General features: G+C 39.0%; 2 protein-coding genes and 1 pseudogene across 3 annotated transcripts in view; 1 reads left to right on the top strand and 2 right to left on the bottom strand.

Moving 5' to 3' along the window:
* Positions 1-625: 625 nt before the first annotated feature.
* On the top strand, positions 626-4,159 carry LOC306855868 (nodal homolog 2-A-like). Its single transcript, XM_079394803.1, has 3 exons — positions 626-2,258; positions 2,910-3,664; positions 3,757-4,159. Exons 1-3 carry the CDS (start codon positions 1,973-1,975, stop codon positions 3,907-3,909), a joined length of 1,194 nt encoding a protein of 397 aa, XP_079250929.1. The 5' UTR covers positions 626-1,972; the 3' UTR covers positions 3,910-4,159.
* On the bottom strand, positions 3,995-6,798 carry LOC306855883 (eukaryotic translation initiation factor 4E-binding protein 2-like; annotated as a pseudogene). Its single transcript, XR_013786126.1, has 4 exons — positions 6,637-6,798; positions 6,342-6,538; positions 5,157-5,343; positions 3,995-4,967 (listed from the first exon to the last, which is right to left on the bottom strand). The product of XR_013786126.1 is annotated as a eukaryotic translation initiation factor 4E-binding protein 2-like (transcript).
* A 1,406-nt stretch (positions 6,799-8,204) lies between these two features.
* ank1b (ankyrin 1, erythrocytic b) overlaps positions 8,205-19,722 on the bottom strand; it is a gene marked incomplete at its 5' end in the record, with an annotated part of 78,732 nt that continues 67,214 nt past the window's right edge. The window contains 5 exons of the mRNA XM_079394770.1: positions 8,205-10,472; positions 10,665-10,756; positions 12,054-12,134; positions 12,246-12,531; positions 12,667-13,312. Of these exons, the coding sequence (XP_079250896.1) occupies positions 10,688-10,756; positions 12,054-12,134; positions 12,246-12,531; positions 12,667-13,312 (1,082 nt within the window). The 3' untranslated portion in view covers positions 8,205-10,472; positions 10,665-10,687. The remainder of the gene's footprint in view (positions 10,473-10,664; positions 10,757-12,053; positions 12,135-12,245; positions 12,532-12,666; positions 13,313-19,722) is intronic.

Raw genomic sequence — 19,722 nt, 5'->3', positions numbered from 1 at the left:
GATGGATACAGGAGACTGAGGATGAAATCACACATCTTGTTGGTAGATACAATAACATTTTCTTTCTTTTTTTACCTGTTTTTTGTTACTTTTCTTTATATAACCCGAGCATAGGTCACATGACCATATCCAGCAACACACCTAAAATTTTTAATAACCACTTGAATTTCATTGATATTTTCATTTTAAATTCTGGGGGGTTTTTTTTGCACTTGTTTTATTATAGATCAATGTGTAGACAACATGGGTTACAAAACTGTTAATAATACTGTAAAAACACCAAAATCTACTGTACAAGGCAAGAAACTCAGAAAACAGCACTGATGGATGGATGGATGGATAGATAGGACATGTGTATACACACACAAAAGTGTATTTTAGTGAAAAACAAAGTATTTCAAGCCACAATTCACAAAGATCTGACAAAACAATGGAGAATAAATGTAGCCTATAAGATCTGACCCTCATTAGCATCAAATGGCTTCTTATGTGGGTGAAAGGCTCAGTGCCAATTTCTGTCTTGCTTATCAGTGTTACTATGTGTGAGATTGCCACTGACATTCACATCTGGTCTGCTTCAATTCTGTGATGGGAAATAATGTGTGTGTACCTCACAGCGGCCCTCACAGCAGTGTACCCATGCTCCATCCGTCATCTGAATCTCACCTGAGCACTCAAAATTAGCGCAGAGCTTGTCAACACAACGAGAGAAGTGATGCGCAGTCGATATTTTTAGTTGCCTACAGAGAGAATTCATGAGTTTATCATTTGATAACTATTTGGCAAATCATTCTGAAGAGACAAGTTGGCGTTGGAGAGAAGGTGAAGCTTTGAAGGCAGCGCCCCCTGTTGGATTAGATGCTTTAATACGTAACAGAAGAGAAAGAAAGAAAGAAAGAAAGAAAGAAAGAAAGAAAGAAAGAAAGAAAGAAAGAAAGAAAGAAAGAAAGAAAGAAAGCAAGCTTTAATACGTGGTAAGAAGAGAGAGAGAGAGAAATTGTCTGTGGGTTATGCTTTTCAAATCTATGCGTAAAAATGGATTATGATGCATAATTGTCAGATTAGATCTGAAATCTGACGTTTTGCTTTTAATTTTAATAAAAAATAATGATTCCATAATTCAAACCTTATCCAAAACATGACTGGCAATCGAATAGGTTCAAATTAATAATTCATTGCTCTTATCTAGAAGGTCACGAATTGCTCATGATGAAAAAACAAACAAAAAAAAACATTTCATTTTTAAAAAATTTATCATGTTGTACTTATTGGCATACCGATTGCTAAATAGGCTACAATAGCTATATGAATATTAAATATATTTTATATTTTATCAACAAAATGTCTCCCCCTTGTTAAAGTAGAAACTGGTTTACCTGGAGTGGATTACAATCATCCACAACAATACTGTCATAACATGCTGTGATTTGTAAAATCAAGCAGCCAAATGAGGCGGTATCGTGTCAAAACTGTGAAGATTTTCAATGAAATAGGCCTAATTACTATTATTATGTCCTTGTGGTACAATGAAAAGCCATAGAAACAAATTTACTTCCTCTATTTTCATTCAAACTAAGAAATAATCCATCAATCAGGGTGTTTTTCTCCTTTTAATCAAAGTGACATTGATGAACAAATGTAGTTCACTAATATTATTGTTTAAGCACATTTTCAAAAGAACCTCCAATACACAATGCTCCAGGAGAAGAATTAATGCTTTCACACCTTTTGACGCACAAAAGACTTGGTTTCGATACACGACGACCCACGGACATGTATCACTTTAAGGATCACAGGGGCACTTCAAAGACCCAAAGGACCTCACAGACCATCAAAAGACTGCAAGTTTCTATAAGTGAATTTAGATGGCCAGCCAGCACTCGTGACATTCACTTTCCAGAGGACGGTGTAGAAGAAAGATCTCAGGGACAGCGTTCCTCCTCAGCGTGGTGAATTATAACCTAGATTTGACATGAGGCGGTTTACCTGCGGGGTCCTGAGCGCAGTCCTCGCGCTCTGGGTCAGTCTGGTGAGCTCCACGGCGTCGTTCCCTGGACTCCAGGAGGCGTTCAGGAGCGGGATGAGAGCACCTGGCAGGAGCGGCGGAGGTCAGGCGGGTCACGGCCGACACACCAACAGTTATCCGCTGTATATGCTGCACCTCTTCCGGACACTTCTGTCCGTAGACGACAAACATATGAGTCATGAAAATCCAACTCTTTATGAGTCCGATTCGGTTTTGAGTCTCGTCGCCAAGAGTAAGTAGTAAGTTTTTTTTTTACATTACACATTAACATTATAACGTTTTGCAATAGCCTACGGTCATTTAGTTTGTTTTTTTTAGATGTTAAAAATGATATTAATTGAATTAAACAATTTGTAATAAATTAAAAACGAAATAAGCGCATGGATTTTATTGCACGGCCAGTCTGCATTCAGCGGTCATTCGCGAATACTAACTATATTCCTACAGAATTCGTGTTATCTCGAGTAAAAAATGAAATAAATTAAAACAGTGCTTTATTCGCATTTATTTATTTGTTTACTTGGGCTAGTAAGTAGCAGTATAAAGTCACCCGCCGATCATTATCGCAAAACTAATCTCTTCCCCCGTTGAAAATAATTTGATAGGTAGCCTAGTAGTTTAGCTGGTTCTAGGCTAATAGCCAAATCGTGCATTATGCTTATTAGTTAGCGTGTGTATTAGCTTCAAGACGTCTGTTTCAAAGTGGCTTGGGCAGCAATACACATCTAAACAATTAGAACTTTCTACTTTATTAACTGCTTGTCCCGAATGTGGCCATGTGTGAAAACATCCTTTAAGATAATTAAGCACCACACATCACTTATCCTTTCTAACTGTCTGTCCTTTGACCAGTCACTAATTTCTTGTCCAAATATTTTTCCAGGTTGCCATCAGTTTGGTGACAAACTAGCCGTGACATTTGACATGTCCTCCATATCAGTGAACGACAACGTCCAGCGGTCTGAGCTTCGCATTCGTCTTCCAGCATTCGCCTCTGAGATGGAGGTGGACATTTATCATGCATCCAAACGTGAGTGCGATCAAAGCCCTTGCAATGAAGCACGGAATCACCTTGGCACTGTGAAAGCCAAACCGATTGACTCAACCACTTCCCATTCCTCCTGGAGGGTCTTCAACATCACGGTGCTGCTCAAGTACTGGTTGCACCAAGGTGAGAGCATGTTCTCAGAGGAACCCGTTCAGATGCCTGCAGGATCGGAGGGTGAGGGGCACGAGAACATCCAGCATCTGACAGCCAACAGAATCATGATGGTGGTTTACTCCAAGCAGAACCAGGCAAAGGCGTCCACTCTCATCCAGACTGCTGAGCACTCCAAGTACGTAGCTCTGGACCGGGCCGGTGGTGGAGGTGAACCTGTGCCTCGGCGTCACAGGAGGAACCACCGGCCCGACGACAGAGTGCGTGATGCAGCAGCTAGCGTGACTCCTGGTGTTTCACAAAATGAAGGGGAGAAGAAATCTCTCTGCAGAAAGGTGGATATGTGGGTAGATTTCGATCAGATCGGTTGGAGTGACTGGATTGTTTATCCAAAGCGGTATAATGCCTATCGATGTGAAGGGAGCTGTCCTACACCTGTAGATGAGACCTTCACCCCCACCAACCATGCCTATATGCAGGTAAGAATCTATAAATCTTTTATAATAGTTGCAATTACAATGTTTACTCTTTGCCAGACTGATTCTAATGTTTGTCGTCTTCTCATTTGCAGAGTCTTTTGAATCTGCACCACCCAGATCGCGTCCCATGCTTGTCCTGCGTACCCACCCATCTGGCCCCACTCTCAATGCTCTACTATGAGAACGGCAAGATGTTCACGAGACACCACGAAGGGATGGTTGTAGAAGAATGTGGCTGCCACTGAGTTTCCAAGCCCCAAATGAACTCAACACTTGCACTTTAGATATGTTCCTTAAACCAGAAATACATATTTAAGCACAAATGAAGATAAATTGCTTTAATTTGTACAGTATTTTCACATGGAATCACGAGGTATCCTGCACTGAGGCACCTGGATTACTGAATGCTATTTTTGAAAGCTGTGTGTGTTTCCCTAATTTGTAAATAGTAGAGTATGTAAATGACCAGATGTAATAAAGTGTTTTCATAATGGTAATAAATGTTTTTTTTGTTTTGTTTTTTTAAATGAGAAAATCAGCAACAGCAGAAGAATAAGGAAAACACTTATCAATTCTCTGGTGTTTATTGATTTTTTTTAAATGCTTAAATGTCTCTTCAGAAATAAGAGGGCAGTTTTAGAGAACTTCATAGCAAAAAAAAAAAGAAATATTCTGTTGAATGACACTTTAGGTGAGCATACTCATTAGGATGAACAGAAATTCGATTTTACATTACAAAAATTATCAATGCCAAATGGAAAGTGGTCAAATTCACTGATCGCGGTATGTAAATTTATAAGAGTTGGCATCTGGATTTCCACCACATGATTCTTGATGAGAAAACCACGAAGAGAACCGTTGCTCCCTCTACTGACCATTCTGTAAAACTACACAAATCTGTATAAAAACAAAAAACAAAAAAACAATGTCACATGGTGGCCTGTGAGATGTCCTCCATGTCTTAGGCAGAAGTAGAGCTGCATCGATGTGCTTGGGATGCACTATCTGTCATCTGAGATAGTGGCTCTTTCAGGCACAACAGTGTTAGCTGATGTTGAGAATCTAAAGTAATGGCTTTGTGCACGTCTGGAAAAACAGCATCAGTACAGGAAAGGAAAATATCATTTAAACAGCAGATAAATGAAAGAAAAAAGACAGATGACATGGAAGGAGAAGTCTTCTGTGCATTTATCCTCTCAGGGAACAGTTATCATCACAGTAATACTTGTTACAGTCATCGCCTCCTTTGTGTAGCAGGTCCTCTGTTGTAGTTAGATATCCATTTCAAACTGGGCATCATCCCCTTGAAATTACAGAACAAAATGAAAAATGTAACCCTATAAAGCCTACTGCATTACATTTGACATACATTTCTAAGCCCTCCTTTTATTATACTAAAACAAACTTTTTATTGTTGTCATTATATTTTATTATTATTATAAATATAATAAAATGTGATAATTTAATTTGTCAGGCTTTACAAGCTTCTTACCTGTGCTCTTGTCCGCCAGGGGGCTGATGCTGTTATTATTGACAGTCTTTTTGGGGTAGGCCTTGTCATTATTCATGGTGACCGTAGGAGGACTGGTCACCCCCGGAATGTCAGGGAGGCAGCAGGGAGGTGTGCGGGCCAGCGGGGAGCTGCGGCAGGAACTTACGGTCATAGATGATCCGGGTGCCTATATAATAATTTAGTAATCAAATCAAGATTATATTACGGGAAGGAAACAACAGTCCTAGAACAGGCTACAAGAGCAAAGTTGACCGACAAGCCTGTGAAAACATGGAGGCCAGCCAAGTGCATTCAGTAACTGCCATGTTAGTATTGTGGGTTACATTCGATCTAAACATGTCTAAACATGTTCCTATGACTGTGAAGTTTACAACATTCAAGAGTTGCATCATTAAAAGCTGAACCTTGTAAAGTGTCATTGTTTGACACCCTATTTTTCATTACATTTTTTCCTTATCAGTACAGAAAAGCACAAGCCAACAGGCTGAAATGAAGTAGTGAGAACATACTATCAGCTCTCCTCCTATCAGCCCTGTTGAACCTACTGTGAACCGTCACACACAAACATCCTTGAACTACATTCACACAGTGAGGACAAGCTAATGGTGTAGAAAACAGCCTGGAAAACCTATAAACAAAACCTATTGGTTCATGCATAGAAATCAAGCATGATATATTGCTCTTGGGAATTTTTGTCAGGTGACTATTGAGTGTTACATCACGACTCATCTGATGATTCAGACAAACAATGATTGATACAATATTTACAATAATAAGAATAGTTGTCCTTATCCACTAGAAAAGCAGAAGTGGCCGTTTACAATGGGAAATCAACATAGTCACATGCCTCGAGGGGCATCACGTCCTCTTTTGTCGACTGTTTACAAATTTTGTCATCTCACAAAATCCACAATGCACATAATAAAACATAAACGTAATTATAACAGACACAAGATAATTTTTCTATTTTTCATGAGAGAAATGTTTCAGATTTTTCCTCAGCAAACAATACAATACATGCAGGCTGGAGGGTTATGAGCACGCGCACCGCGGTCTGTCAAGCACAAAGACAATGCGAGCGGAGATGCATCGCTATGTCGCGGTCAAAACAAAAACAATGCATGAACTGCGACAGTTGCGAATACCCCCAAACGTGACATTTACCTCCAGGAGTCGTACTAAAAAGGGTCCCTCCGGGCGTTGTAGAGTAATCGTGAGGCATATGGGCCGCATCGTTGATTGTGACTCGTCTGGTGGTCGGAATAGCCTGACTGGTGGTCTTCTGACTGCCCATGGACATTTTCAACACTAGTGCAATCACAAATTCAGCCAGCTGCCTTAACCAAATAGTGTCTCTGCACCTTAGCGCAAAAGCATAAAACAGTTTAGCTCGAATTTAACCGGAAAATGTATATGTTAGCAGCACTTCGGTATCAAGTTACTTTCTATAATTATTTACCTTGTCCGTTTGTGGCAAACTTGACTACATAAAAAAATAAATAATACTAAATATTTGAGCCTGTAATACACTTCATTCACACATTCACACTCGCAAACTAGCTAAAATGCTAGCCTTCTCCGTGACCACGTTTTCTCTCTCTCACGCACACACCACGCACTCAGCAAAACACGAGCAGGAAAGGGCTATTTAAAACGGAGATGCAGCGGCGCCTCCAGTGGTACGCGGCGGTATTACAACAGCGCGATGGGAAATGTAGTTTTTTCGACGTTTACACGTGTTACACCGCTACACTGATTCATGGACAAAACTTTACTTGCCATTTGTGTACTTTCATGGCAACATCTCAACCGAAATTACTTGATGATTTTAGTGTTTTCTGTAAGAACGGTTTGATTTTCTCTTAATTTTAACTTTTTTTTAAGTTGGTAGTTATTTTAGAATATTTTTAAGTATCACACATTCTGTAAAAAAATGTTTGAAAATCCTAATTAATTTTCTTTTGACAGCCACATCAGAAAAAAAATAAATGGCTACTGTTTAATACATGTGGATATGCAAATTTAATAGACTACTGGATATGCAAAATATAATAATTAAAAAAATAATAATTGTGACAATGGTGACAAGTTTGAACCCATCCTATAGTCTCCGTTCATTCATTATTTTACGTTAATACTAGTTTTATAAACTAAATACATATCAGTAATATTTGGCACATTCTGTTACACACGCACACAGTGTCACAATATGTCACATCTTTCTTTATTAATTTTTGTAAATGATCTGAGCTGGTGTGCAGGGTAAATGATCTATACATATCTTCATATCAGAATGAATCTGAATAAAAGGTTTGTATACATATTCAATGTTAGTATTTCCTCCCTCTGTTACAATAATAATAAAAAAAAGGAAATTAAAACATGTTCAAATAGCTACAAAGCCTCAACATTCCCCATGACATGGGCATGTATGTATTACTGGATTCTAACTAATATACTTAAAGTACATACATAACAACTCTAATAAGGGTGCATAGCATTCTAATTATTTATACATATATTCTTTATTAAAAACATATTTTTTCTGTGCATGTGCGCAGTTGCATTCCTTAGTACAGAGTAATACGATATTGCATTTATATTGTCATTAATCCATTCTAAAGGAGTATAGGTGAAGTCTATTTTTGCAACAGTTAAACATTGTACATAAACTGTTTTTTAATACATCATGATTGCAATGTTAAATCGTTTGGTTCCTTAAACAAATAATAAATAAATAAATAAATATAAATTAATTACTTAAAAACATTCTCTTCCTTTCCCCCCTTTGTTTTCTGAAATTTTATGTCTTGGTTAATAATTACAGCAGCGATAAGATATTGAACATGTATCCATGTCCTTCATGCTGAGGTCACTTCCCTTACCCACTTCCCAACACCCCTTATATTTCTTATACTCCTTTGAGTGGATGTAGGATTTACAGTTACAGTGTATTAACTAGAATAATGGAAGAAAAAGTCATCTGTCAACATACTCCTGAGTGAACTGTAGAAAATAATATACAGTGAAGGCAAAACTCATGAGGGGTTTAATGTGAAGGGACGTGTGCAGTCTCACAAAGCACACAATTTCATGAAATCAACAAAAACACTAGGATCTGATTAAATATGAAAATACAATCATTGTCATTCGTCCAATTGTCCATGCATTCCATAAATGCTTAGTTTTTTTTAGTTTGAAGGATAAGTTCATTTATTCATTCACTCACTCATTCAATGACATCCCTCAACATAAACTACACAAATGTGTGAGCCAGTATATCACGGTGTGCTCGTGACTATGTAAGCTACTGTGCTGTGATTAAATGCTGAGCACCGTACCTGATTTCATTATGCTTACCAGTCATTCAAAGAAACCTTGTCCATTAAAGTAAAACAGCTACCGTTCAGTGAACTCGAGTTGGCATGTAGATCACGTAATTGCATACGGTGTGAGATACTCATGCATGCTGTTATATCTCTTGAATCGTATATGTCTTGTCTTACAAATGCTACTAAAATGTCGGGTTAATACACTATATACTGAACACACAAGCGCTCGTAGACAGAAAAACACACACACACACACATACCGACCACAACGCAGTATTCCAACTGTTGCAGCACGTTTGAGATTATTGCTTTGGTAGACTATAATTCAAGAGTTTTGTGTATGTTTGGGCTCTTTCGTAGTTAAAAAAAGAATAACAACTAAAAAACACATGCAAATGACGTTAATAGGGAATCGGTTACATGAATAGAAGTAGTTTAAGCTTCCCATAGTTACCACATAACCTTGTTGGTGTGTGTTGGTACTGGTAAAAGTGAGACATTTGAAGCCAAAAAGTGAGACAGACAGTTGTGAGTTCACAGTTCAGGGGTCAATTTTAAGGTGGAGTTTCACAGTGCTGTCTGTATATTTATCGCTCTATTTTTAACTGTACATCTAAATGAAAACAAACAAACAAAAAGAATACTCGTTTAAAACGCTTCCTTGTGCATAACTTCATCTGAAATCCCAAACATTACAAAGGCAGTTACTCAGAGATAGCCCCCAAGCCCCACACGTCACAGCTATAATCGTTTTTTTTCCACCAGCACTGATTAATAAATAGAAAATAAATAAAAACATCCGGGCCGAGTGCAGGCCCAAGAGAACAGCATGAAAAGCCGTGTTAACCAGCATGCAATGCTACATTAGTCTGAAATCGATCTGACAGGGCGTTTGTTAGTCGAGCAGCTGAGCTACAATGGATGTGGATGAACGGATGGTCGGTAGGTCAGAGGTTAGAGTTGTGAACTGTCAGACAGAGAAAGCACATGCCCTCCTTAGGTTGCCATTTTGGGTGTTACATACAAAGCTACACTACCTGCAACAAATAAATCAGTTAATTTTATTTGTGTGTTTTTAAACAGGGGGGCTTGAAATTGAAAACAAGAGTTAAAAAAGTAAAAGGTGGCTGACAGTTCAAAGGAACACGGATACGCTTCACAAAATGGAAATAAACGAACGCGGACGCTCACGAGCAGGAGAGCACAGTGGCTTGTTGTCATTCCCATGGCAAACACCAAATGAGCTCTGACTGATCTAGAAAAAAAGCTTAGTACCAAGCCAGAAGCGAGTACACATGCGTTAGATACCGACACACACACCGACACACATTCACATAGCATTAGAGTGCATATATCACATTGAATAACAGGATAAAGGGCCTGTGGGAAATGACGTGACGGGCTTAGCATCCACTATGCTGCTGTGTAATGACAATCAATTTGACAAAAGAACTGTTGCTTTTTTGGGGGGCTGTTGTGTTCCCAAGACCCTTTGTTTCAAGAGTCTCTCGTTTTCAAGATCAAAGGTCCAAAGGTTTTTTCCCTCCCCGCTGTCAGTCCTGGAACGGCCTTTTACCTTGTACCCCTTCAGTTTTTTAGATAATGACAGCTCATAGGTCATGCACCAGCAGTCAGTCATGCATTTACAGTTGACAGGAAGCACTTTTGTTGCTTTTTTTGGTGGTTTTCTTCGCGTTTTGTATAAAAAGTTCATGCCCTATGCTAGTTGTATGTTTCTTTTTTCTTCTGTTAAAAATGTTACAAAACTACAGGTAGAGAACTCCAACTCCTTGTTGCTTTCTGGTGGCGCGCCATGGTCTTCTTCATGGCTTGACTGTAGGATTTGGGCGCAATGTATTGTTTTTTCGCTGCATGTTTTGTTTTTTTCCATCATCACTCCATGTCTCGTCCTATCTCCCAGTCGTGCGTAGGTGAAAGATGGTTTGGCAGTGGATGTTCGACCCTGGAAGAGCAATCCTTCATGAACAAATAGCTCCTTCAAAGAGACATTGAAGAGACATCTGAAGCAAAGTCACTCTGGCTAAAACATAAAACCGATGGACGAATCACTCAAGATTAGCAAAGCTAGCCTGCCTCATGAGTTTAAAGTTGTTCTTATGTAATACTCTAATTATTTTACCCATCCCAGGCGTACCTTCAGGACAGTTCGAGTTTGTTTCAGTGTTTTACTCTCCGTAGACTGGAGTGCTTCACGGTCTGGACATCCCTTTTCACATCCATGCCCAACTGGAGAAAAGGAGAAGGAAGGAGAGGAACAAGTGAACAGATGATTGAATCACTTTGTAAGTGTGCTTGTTGTTAACTAGTGGTTATTTGGGCTTGTGCTTGTTGTTAACTAGTGGTAAACTATTTCATTAGTTTAATTAACTGAACAAATATTCCCTTCATTAAACAAGTCTATGTTCTGAGTGAATGAACTTAAAGGGTCTGTCATTATGTCCCTCATGTATTTCCAAACCCGTAAGACCTTTGTTCATCTTCGGAACACAAATGAAGAAATTATGTAAAAATATTCACAAAAAGTGATCTTGTTGACGCAAGAGCCGGTGTTCTGACGTAGAACCCGGATGCACTGAGCCTTGTTTACAAGCAGAGAAAGACACGCTATAGGCTACCATAAAACAGTCTTCGTAAACATGTCTGAAGACAGACTTGCAATTTTTTGCCCAGCCTTACTTATTCAAACCAGAATATACAGATGATGAACAAAAAGAGATGGATGTTCTACATCAGAACACCGGCTCCTGCGACCACACGTATGTGTTGTGGTATTCTTGTGAATGCGCATGGAAGACTGACACGGAAGAGAAAACATTATTGAATAAAGTCCTTATTTTTGTTTTCTTTGCAAACCAAAATTTTTCTTGTAGCTTCATAAAATTACAGCTGAACCACTGATATCATGGACTATTTTAACAATGTCCTTACTACGTTTCTGGGCCTTGAACGTGGTAGTTCAGTTGCTGTTTATGCAGGGTCAGAACTCTGTAATTTTACGAAGATACGAGATTACTTTTTGTGCGCAAAGAAAACAAAAATATCGATTTTATTCAACATACATTTGTTTACGTATGATACTCTTCAAAATGGTGCTATAGGGTGACGTGGAGGAAACAAAATTGTTGAATAAAGTCGTTATTATTGTTTTCTTTGAGCACAAAAAATATTCTCGTAGCTTTGTAAAATTACGGTTGAACCACTGATGTCACATTGATTATTTTAACGATTTCCTTGCTACATTTCTGAGCCTTGATCGTGTAAGGATCCTTGCTGTTTATGGGAGGGTCAGAGAGCTCTCAGATTTCATCAAAATATCTTAATATGTGTTCCGAAGGTGAAAGAAGGTCTTATGGGTTTGGAACGACATGTGGGTGAGTAATTAATGACAGAATTTTCATTTTTGTGTGAACTATCCCTTTAAAATAATATTACCAATCATAACTGATGATAATCTCAAAATGGTGAGACAGATAAATATACCGGTTTGAACTTCTATATACCTAAAAGAAACCAGATGACCTACCTTGCTCACAACATTCCCATGCTCATCAGTGAACTGCTCTTCATGTAGATGATCACTGGCGAGATCTATTGGATCATCCTTCTGCAAGCAGGGAATAATAGTTGGATTAATTATCATTACAAATTAATTGAAGTCAAGACTGTGCCCAAAATCATGTTCTTTGCTCAGACTGGACAGGCCCAGGGGACACACCTGTGCCTTCCGTCTGTCCTGGTCCCATGCCTGTAATTCCCCCTCCTGATGGGAGAAACCCAGCCCTTTATCAAAGGGCTGAGTGCCCAGCAGACGCCCCCGCAGGACCTCCGAATGGCCTGTATCACATACCGGTGTAAGTAGGGCCTCCTGTGCTACACGTGACTGATTATGGTCCGAGGACGGTGACATCATGGCCTCCATGGTCTGCCTCGCTTTGGGTTGGGACCAGCTGTGGAGGGAGTCTTTCTCCTGTGAGCAAGGCTGGAAGGCACCGCCGCTGAGCCTGCAAACGAGGTACGGACAAAGATGGTGTAAAGTTGTCTGTCTAAAGGACCATTCAAAGTTTTAATAATGGTTCTAATTCTGCAAAAATAGTGAAGTCCACACCACAGCTTTAACATGGGAACGCAATCTGTACCTGTCCCCGTTGTGTTCAAGGGCTCGGGTCAGTCCGGTTCTCTCGCACAACTGAGCGTAGAGCTGTTGCCCTGTAAGAACAGAAAACCTTTCCTCTGAACTTGCCCCTTTTCCACCCTTTCCTCCTCCTCTAGCTACACCAGTCAAACTGTTGCCCGCTGCCACTGCCACCTCTGTCCTTTTGCCCTCCGACCTCTGACCTCCAGCCTGCCCGTTATAGTTGGCCTTTGGGACGGCACCACTGGCCCATGCCTTTTCTGTGCTTGCCGACACCGGCTCGTGCTGTATGTCATCTTCCTCAATCTCCTCTTCCTCCAGCTCCATGATGGAGCCGCTTGCCCCACTGGCTCCACTGCTGGGCCTCCCCAAACTGCTGCAGGGCAGGCTCAATGTGTTAGCCTCCGAGTCATCCGCACGGCTACTACCATCCAGAGACGAGTCTTCCACAGTCACCAGGGACGGACTAACCCCCGCCGGCCACACCTGCACGTCCGACATCTCCATCATAGTGTCCTCCTCAGTGGTGGCGATGGGCGCGCACTCCAGACTCGACACCTCCTGCCAGTAGGGCTCGACACCCAGCGGAGAGGGCAGGCTGTACTGCATAGAAGCGGGGGAGAGCAGCTCCTCCTGCACCAGCCCGTAACCTGAGAAATGGCCAGACAAAAAGGCAACGCTAACACCACACAGACACAGTGGGGTTACGTGGGAGTCTTGAACCTCTCAGAAAGGTCATGCAGAACACGGTGCTCTGGGTGCAGTCAAAGTCTGTCGATATATAAATGAACAGAGGTGCTTTAACGCAAAACATTAGCATTGTAACAGGGCCACAGAAAGTTCATTCTGCAGAGAGAGATTGGGTTCACTCACAACAAGCAATCCACTTTCAAAGTAACTTTTAAAGGAATATTCTGGGGGGTTTTCAACCTGAGGGTATTTCAAACAAAATTTGCATTTATAGTGATGCTTTAATGCATGGAGGCGGTATAAATATATTTTAAGCAGAATTTACAATCATGGGACACAGTGAATGACGCTCAGTGTTGGGGAAAGTTACTTTTAAAAGTAATCCATTACAATATTGTGTTACTCCCTAAAAAAGTTAATTGTGCTACTTAGTTACTTTTTATGGAAAGTAATGTGTTACGTTACTTTTGCGTTACTTTTTCTCATCTGGGCTGGGCTTGCTTGTTTGTTTTTTATGTAAGAATTTATATTTTTGGCAAATGTAAAGGCCCTTTCACACCAAAAGCGACAGCCATTCTAGATTGCATGAAGCATAGAATGCAGGAGAAGAAAGCTCAAAACTCTTCAGCAATAAAAAAAAAGAAAAGAAAATGTCATGTTTATCTTAAGTCACTTTTGCTTATTAATATGGTTGAACTGTATCATCAAAGGTCAGCAGCAAAGATATTGGTTAATAAAATGGGATTAAATACATAAAAGATATTTGTGTTATTTAATGCATTTAATTATTGCAGGTTTGCATTGCACCGGTTTTATTCATTTTGAGGAATACTGAATCTGTTTTTATGCAAGTGAGATGAGTAAATGCATGTTCACATTTAGTCTAGAACTACAGGAACCACCATCATGTTTACACATTACACACAACGCCTCTGCACTTACTCCAAATTTCTCTCAAAATGGGGACAGGAGAGCTGTCAGTCAATAAATGGGAAAACAAAGTAACTTGCGCTACTTATTTGAAAAAGTAACTCAGGTATTTTAAAAAAAAGTAATGTGTTACTTTACTAGTTACTTGAAAAAAGTAATTGATTAATGATTACTTAACTCGCGTTACTTGTAATGCGTTACCCCCAACACTGATCATGCTTGAAAATTGATTGTTGGATCAGAGCAAAAGAGAAACGCAAGACCAAAACTGGAGAGCTACTTAATAGTAGAAAGCAAAGTTGTAATCTCAATTCAAAATGACACTGGCACGTTTTTCAGCTGTTTGCTTTAAAGGAATCTATTGTTTAAAGAGCCGTAGTTAATGCTATCTAAACACTGCCCAAACTTGTGGCATTTAAATAGCATTAAAAATTGCACAAATATGGTTGGGATGTTGCCTAATATTATACCACTGCTCAGGTATTCTTTTAATCATACGCAAAGAACAAAAAAGAACTTGGCATGAGTATATCATGGGCTTAAAGTGCTAAATTGGGCAAAAGCTAAATTTTGCAATAATTCAGTGTTTTACAATGGTAATCACATATTAATTTAGTCAACTACCCACAGAAACTATCATAAAACATAATTTAAAGTCGCAATGTAACGGAAGTAGCGACGGTGGTGGAGGGTACTTGGTTCTTTCCATTGGTTGTTGATAGGATGGAGACAGATCTGACCCAAGTAGGGCTCACTGCAGTCCACAAGATCCAGGGGGATCCACATCTAGGGGGTGGAGATTGGTAGGTTTAGGGGTGGAGATGGGGTGGGTTTAGGGATCAGGGGGTGGAGATGGGTAGGTTTAGGTATATGTAAGGTGGGAGGAGTTGGATCTGGATCCAACCACGCCCCCTGGGTCTTGTGGGTTGCAGCGAGACGCTCCTCATCTGACCACGAGCTTGCAGTCAATCATGGAGAGGAGGGGATTGGAGAAGTCTGGCAGACAGAAATCAGTAATTTTGAAGTAAAAAAAAAACATTTTGATTAAACATTACAAGGTCAAATAAAAAAAAAATTAAGCATATACTTGAATGAATTATTAGATAAATTTGCATTTGCAAATCAATAGAATTTTAATTTCATGATGACGTAAATGTTAATTAATTAGCTACAAAAACAAAACATTTAAAAATTTCCTGCTAAGCTTCCATTATAAGCATACTGAAACGTGTTAATTTACACATGTGAGTGGACAATGAGGGACAAGTTTAATTTTTTATGTTCAATATGTTGAAAACCCAGAATATTCCTTTACCATACCTTCCCCCACCCACATACACTCTAATATGCTTAGATTCAAAATTGGCTCATGACAGCTTTCTTTCTCATATACGTATGAAAGTTGTGTACATGACCACACAGTACATCCAACCTGATGAGTATGCAACAATGGCTTTTCTCTTGTGTGTATGATCATAATGTTGGATACACATTCCTGGGATTGTTCAAATGCATGGAAAATTGCATGGAATTGCAATATACATAACTGACTTGTATTTGCATGAAATGTGTGCAACAGTATGCATGATTAATAAGAACACACAATAGTTTTAAATAGGCTTTCTGGATCTTAAGGTGTAACAGGGACCAACTCTGCAACTCTGCTACCAACTTTGCTGTTTTTTTATGTACTTCTTCATTCTTACAGCACAACAAAAATACATATTATAATACATATTAAAAAAAACATCAAAAATAAAGTGAAATATAATCATCAATCATGGCTATTTTATCATTTCTGTATTATATTTCTGGAGTCTGGGAGTCCACAGCTCTACTGCAGGGTGTTCACAAATTATTGTTTGATTTTAGATTAATTTTTGAGACAGTGAAAATATGCATTAACTAAAAATAGAATACTAACTTAAAGCAAAGCTTATAGCAATCAAAGCTTTGCTAAGAAACTAAAGTTTATTTAACGCATATGACTCTGTACTTCAATAAATATTATTTTTAGCTTTGCATTGTAAGCATTTAAACAAAGTATGGGAATGCATTAACTGAAAACACATGATATAATGCAATACATAACCAAAATGTTACTATTCACATTTAGTAAGTTTGAACTAATTTAGACCATAATAATATGGACAGAATCACCTAAAGACACAAAACAACAACTAAAAGTTGAGAAAACAAAAAGCTTGCCAATAGATTTGTTGTAGCATTATACTGTTATTAATTTTACTAATTTATCCAACAACTGGCACCATATGAGCAAATGTTGTAGCTGTATATGTAGGTGGATGGATGCATGGATAGTTCCATGGTTGGATGGATGATGTATTACTGTTGTATTGGAATGATAATGATAAGAAGAAATGAAGAAATATTGCAGAAGAGAATGAGGATGATTTACAGCGATGAATTAGTGGAGACCTTCACTGTGCCCCCAGTAATGAGAATACACACATGTGAGTCAGACGCACACAGTGCACACTGTGAGACACAATAAATCTACTGTCACTCCAATACAAATAAGCAACACAACAAGGGACAAATGTGTAAAAACTTTGTTCATCGTTATGTACAAAAGCCACATATGAAGACATAAATCTTAAAACTCACTCACAAAAACAGACGCCCACCTACACAGGTACGCATGCAAATAAATATAAACACACTCAAACACACATCGCATTACTGCACAACACACACAACACAAAATTATGGCTCTGAAACATCTTGCTATAACACACAACATCTGAGTGATCTGATTATCTTATATGGCCTGAAGGTTAGATATTTCTTCCCCCACACACATACAAATCAGGACTGCATTCACTTATATCGTGTGATAATTTTATGCGAATGTTGTATCTGAATTGTTTAATGCAGCCATTTTGGTCTCTTTCAGCCAGGAGAAAGTGATTAGCCTCGAAAAATAAAGTTTATAAAAATTGCGAAATATTCTTTGTGGTTTTAGCTACAAGAGGGTGCTAATAGTTACACAATTTTCATGTTTGTGAATACAGCTCTGCGGTTGAAAATGGTGTCACACAATCAATGTGTGACACACAAACACACTTGAAACACACCAACAGCAATAAATCAGTTGACACATAACGCTCCAAAAATGCTTCTGCAACATGATATGGTCACAGACCCATTTTCCAGCGCATTATGTAAACAGAACAGCAGGGCCCAATGTTAATATATTCACCAAAGATGAGAAGAAGAGTTACTGAAATTCAGGAATTCACCGCCACTCAGGAAAACAATTAGTGAAAATATACACAGGAAGAAACCCATATTTTGAGAGCATGCCATGCATACACACGTTTGTTATAGAGCAACATAAACAAAGGCCTCTTTTTACTTAAAGGCCTCACAAGTACATTTTTTTTCCAGAAACGACAAAATAGAGCACGTCAAGCAGCATGCGCATGCATACAGACACAGCACAGCTCCCACACAAAATGGGAACTAGAAAACAAAACAAAACAAAGAATGACAGGAAAAGAGGAGGCCCAGAGGAGGTCATTATGAGGTCGGAGGTCGAAGAGGAGAGCTGTGAGGAGGAAGAGTAGGGCGGCTGGGCTGCAGATGACATGTTTAGAGAAAGAGAGAAGGAGGAAAAGAGACACGGACAGCCGCAGACACAAGTATGTTGTTTTCTCTTGAAGTATCTATACGAGCCTGCATACTCCTATCTGTCCCTCACTGGCATATTTGAAAAAATACACTTTGGTATCCCAAAGCACATTCAATTTTTTTTCTGGAGCATAACTGCTACAATTTAACTCTTGCCATTTGCTCGCACCACTGCTCCATCCTATGTCAATTTTGCATGCTTCACTCCATGAATATAAAATAAATATAACCATAAAAAATTCCCAATGTAATTTTTCCCTTTATTTATTATTTTCCAATTGCATTGACCATACTTATTATGCTATTGTGCTACTCTATATTATAATTTTATAAATTTAAAATTATAAAATTATAGTGGCCGCGATACATCTATTTGAAAATCTGGAATCTGAGGGTGCAAAAAAAAAAGAAAATCGCCTTTAAAGTTGTCCAAATAAAGCTCTTAGCAATGCATATTACTAATCAAAAATGACGTTTTGATATATTTAAGGTAAGAAATTTACAAAATATCTTCATGGAACATGATGTTTACTTAATATCCTTATATTTTTGGCATAAAAGAAAAATGTATAATTTTGACCCATACAATGTGTTTTTGGCTATTGCTACAAATATACCCCAGCGACAAGACTGGTTTTGTTGTCCAGGGTCACATTTGTCAACCGCTAGAGATTTTGGACTATTGTCTCTTTCGCGATTACATGCTCACGTGACATTGCTGTGCTACGTGGTTATGAAAATGTATTATTTGTACACGTTTTTAAGCATAGCAGTTTAAAAACAAGTCATTTTAAGCCACTGCAATGCAATCAGCAGCAAAAGAGAGCTCATTTTGCTATATGTGCGTGTCTGAGAGATAGGCTTGAAGATGGTGCTCATAGAGAGCAGGAGTATTATTTTTGCTGCTTTATAGGCCTTGAACGGTTAAATACACACATTTGCATGTGTCAAAATGCCCATCTTTGCAAGTAACCTCAAAAACACAGTAATTTCTTAAAGGTGTCATAGAATGGAAAACTGTATTTACCTTGGCATAGTTGAATAATAAGAGTTCTGTACATGGAAATAACATACAGTGAGCCTCAAACACTTTGTTTCACATTGTTTTGTTTTGAGCCTCAAACACCTCCTTCTTATGTTAATCTCGTGAATAAAAAAGACCACTGAAAAATAGGCGAATCAGAACATAACACCGACTGTGACATAACAGTCGGGATCACTAAAAGTTACGCCCTCAACATTTGCATATACCCGCCCATGTTCTAGGCCAGCCGAACCATCAGAAGTTCTGCAGGTATTGTGAAGAAACTAGCGAGGACAACAGCGAAAATGGCAGATCATGGAAATAAATGTTATGTTCCAGGCTGTGCAGGGGGTGTGAAGTGCAGGGATGGGTTGGTGACTGTATTCAGAAAGGCACGGAAAGCAAATAACGCGTTCTAATAAAATAGCGCGAGCCACTAAAGGGACATGGTTAGCTTCTTGCTAGCGGTAGCCTGTTACATTACAGTACGTAAGATTTCACGTACCATAAACAGAGTAAGGAGAGTTGATGGCGAATGATTTACAGATCCTGAGCACCACTGACAAGCATCTGATCTTGTAAAATGTGTGGTTAATACTGCCGCGCTGTAGTATAAACAGAGTTTGTGCGATCGCGAATCTCGAAAGTGAAAGTAATGCATCTGAAAGCAGTTTCAGTGCCCCTCATATTAATAGCGGGTCCCTGATGCCCGCATTTTATATACAGTATAATTACCCAACGATATAACTGCGAGAGAAAGTA

This window comes from Barbus barbus (assembly GCF_936440315.1).
Source record: "Barbus barbus genome assembly, chromosome: 36".
In the NCBI taxonomy this organism is placed as follows: Eukaryota; Metazoa; Chordata; class Actinopteri; order Cypriniformes; family Cyprinidae; genus Barbus; species Barbus barbus.
This window is presented reverse-complemented; position numbering and strand designations above follow the sequence as displayed.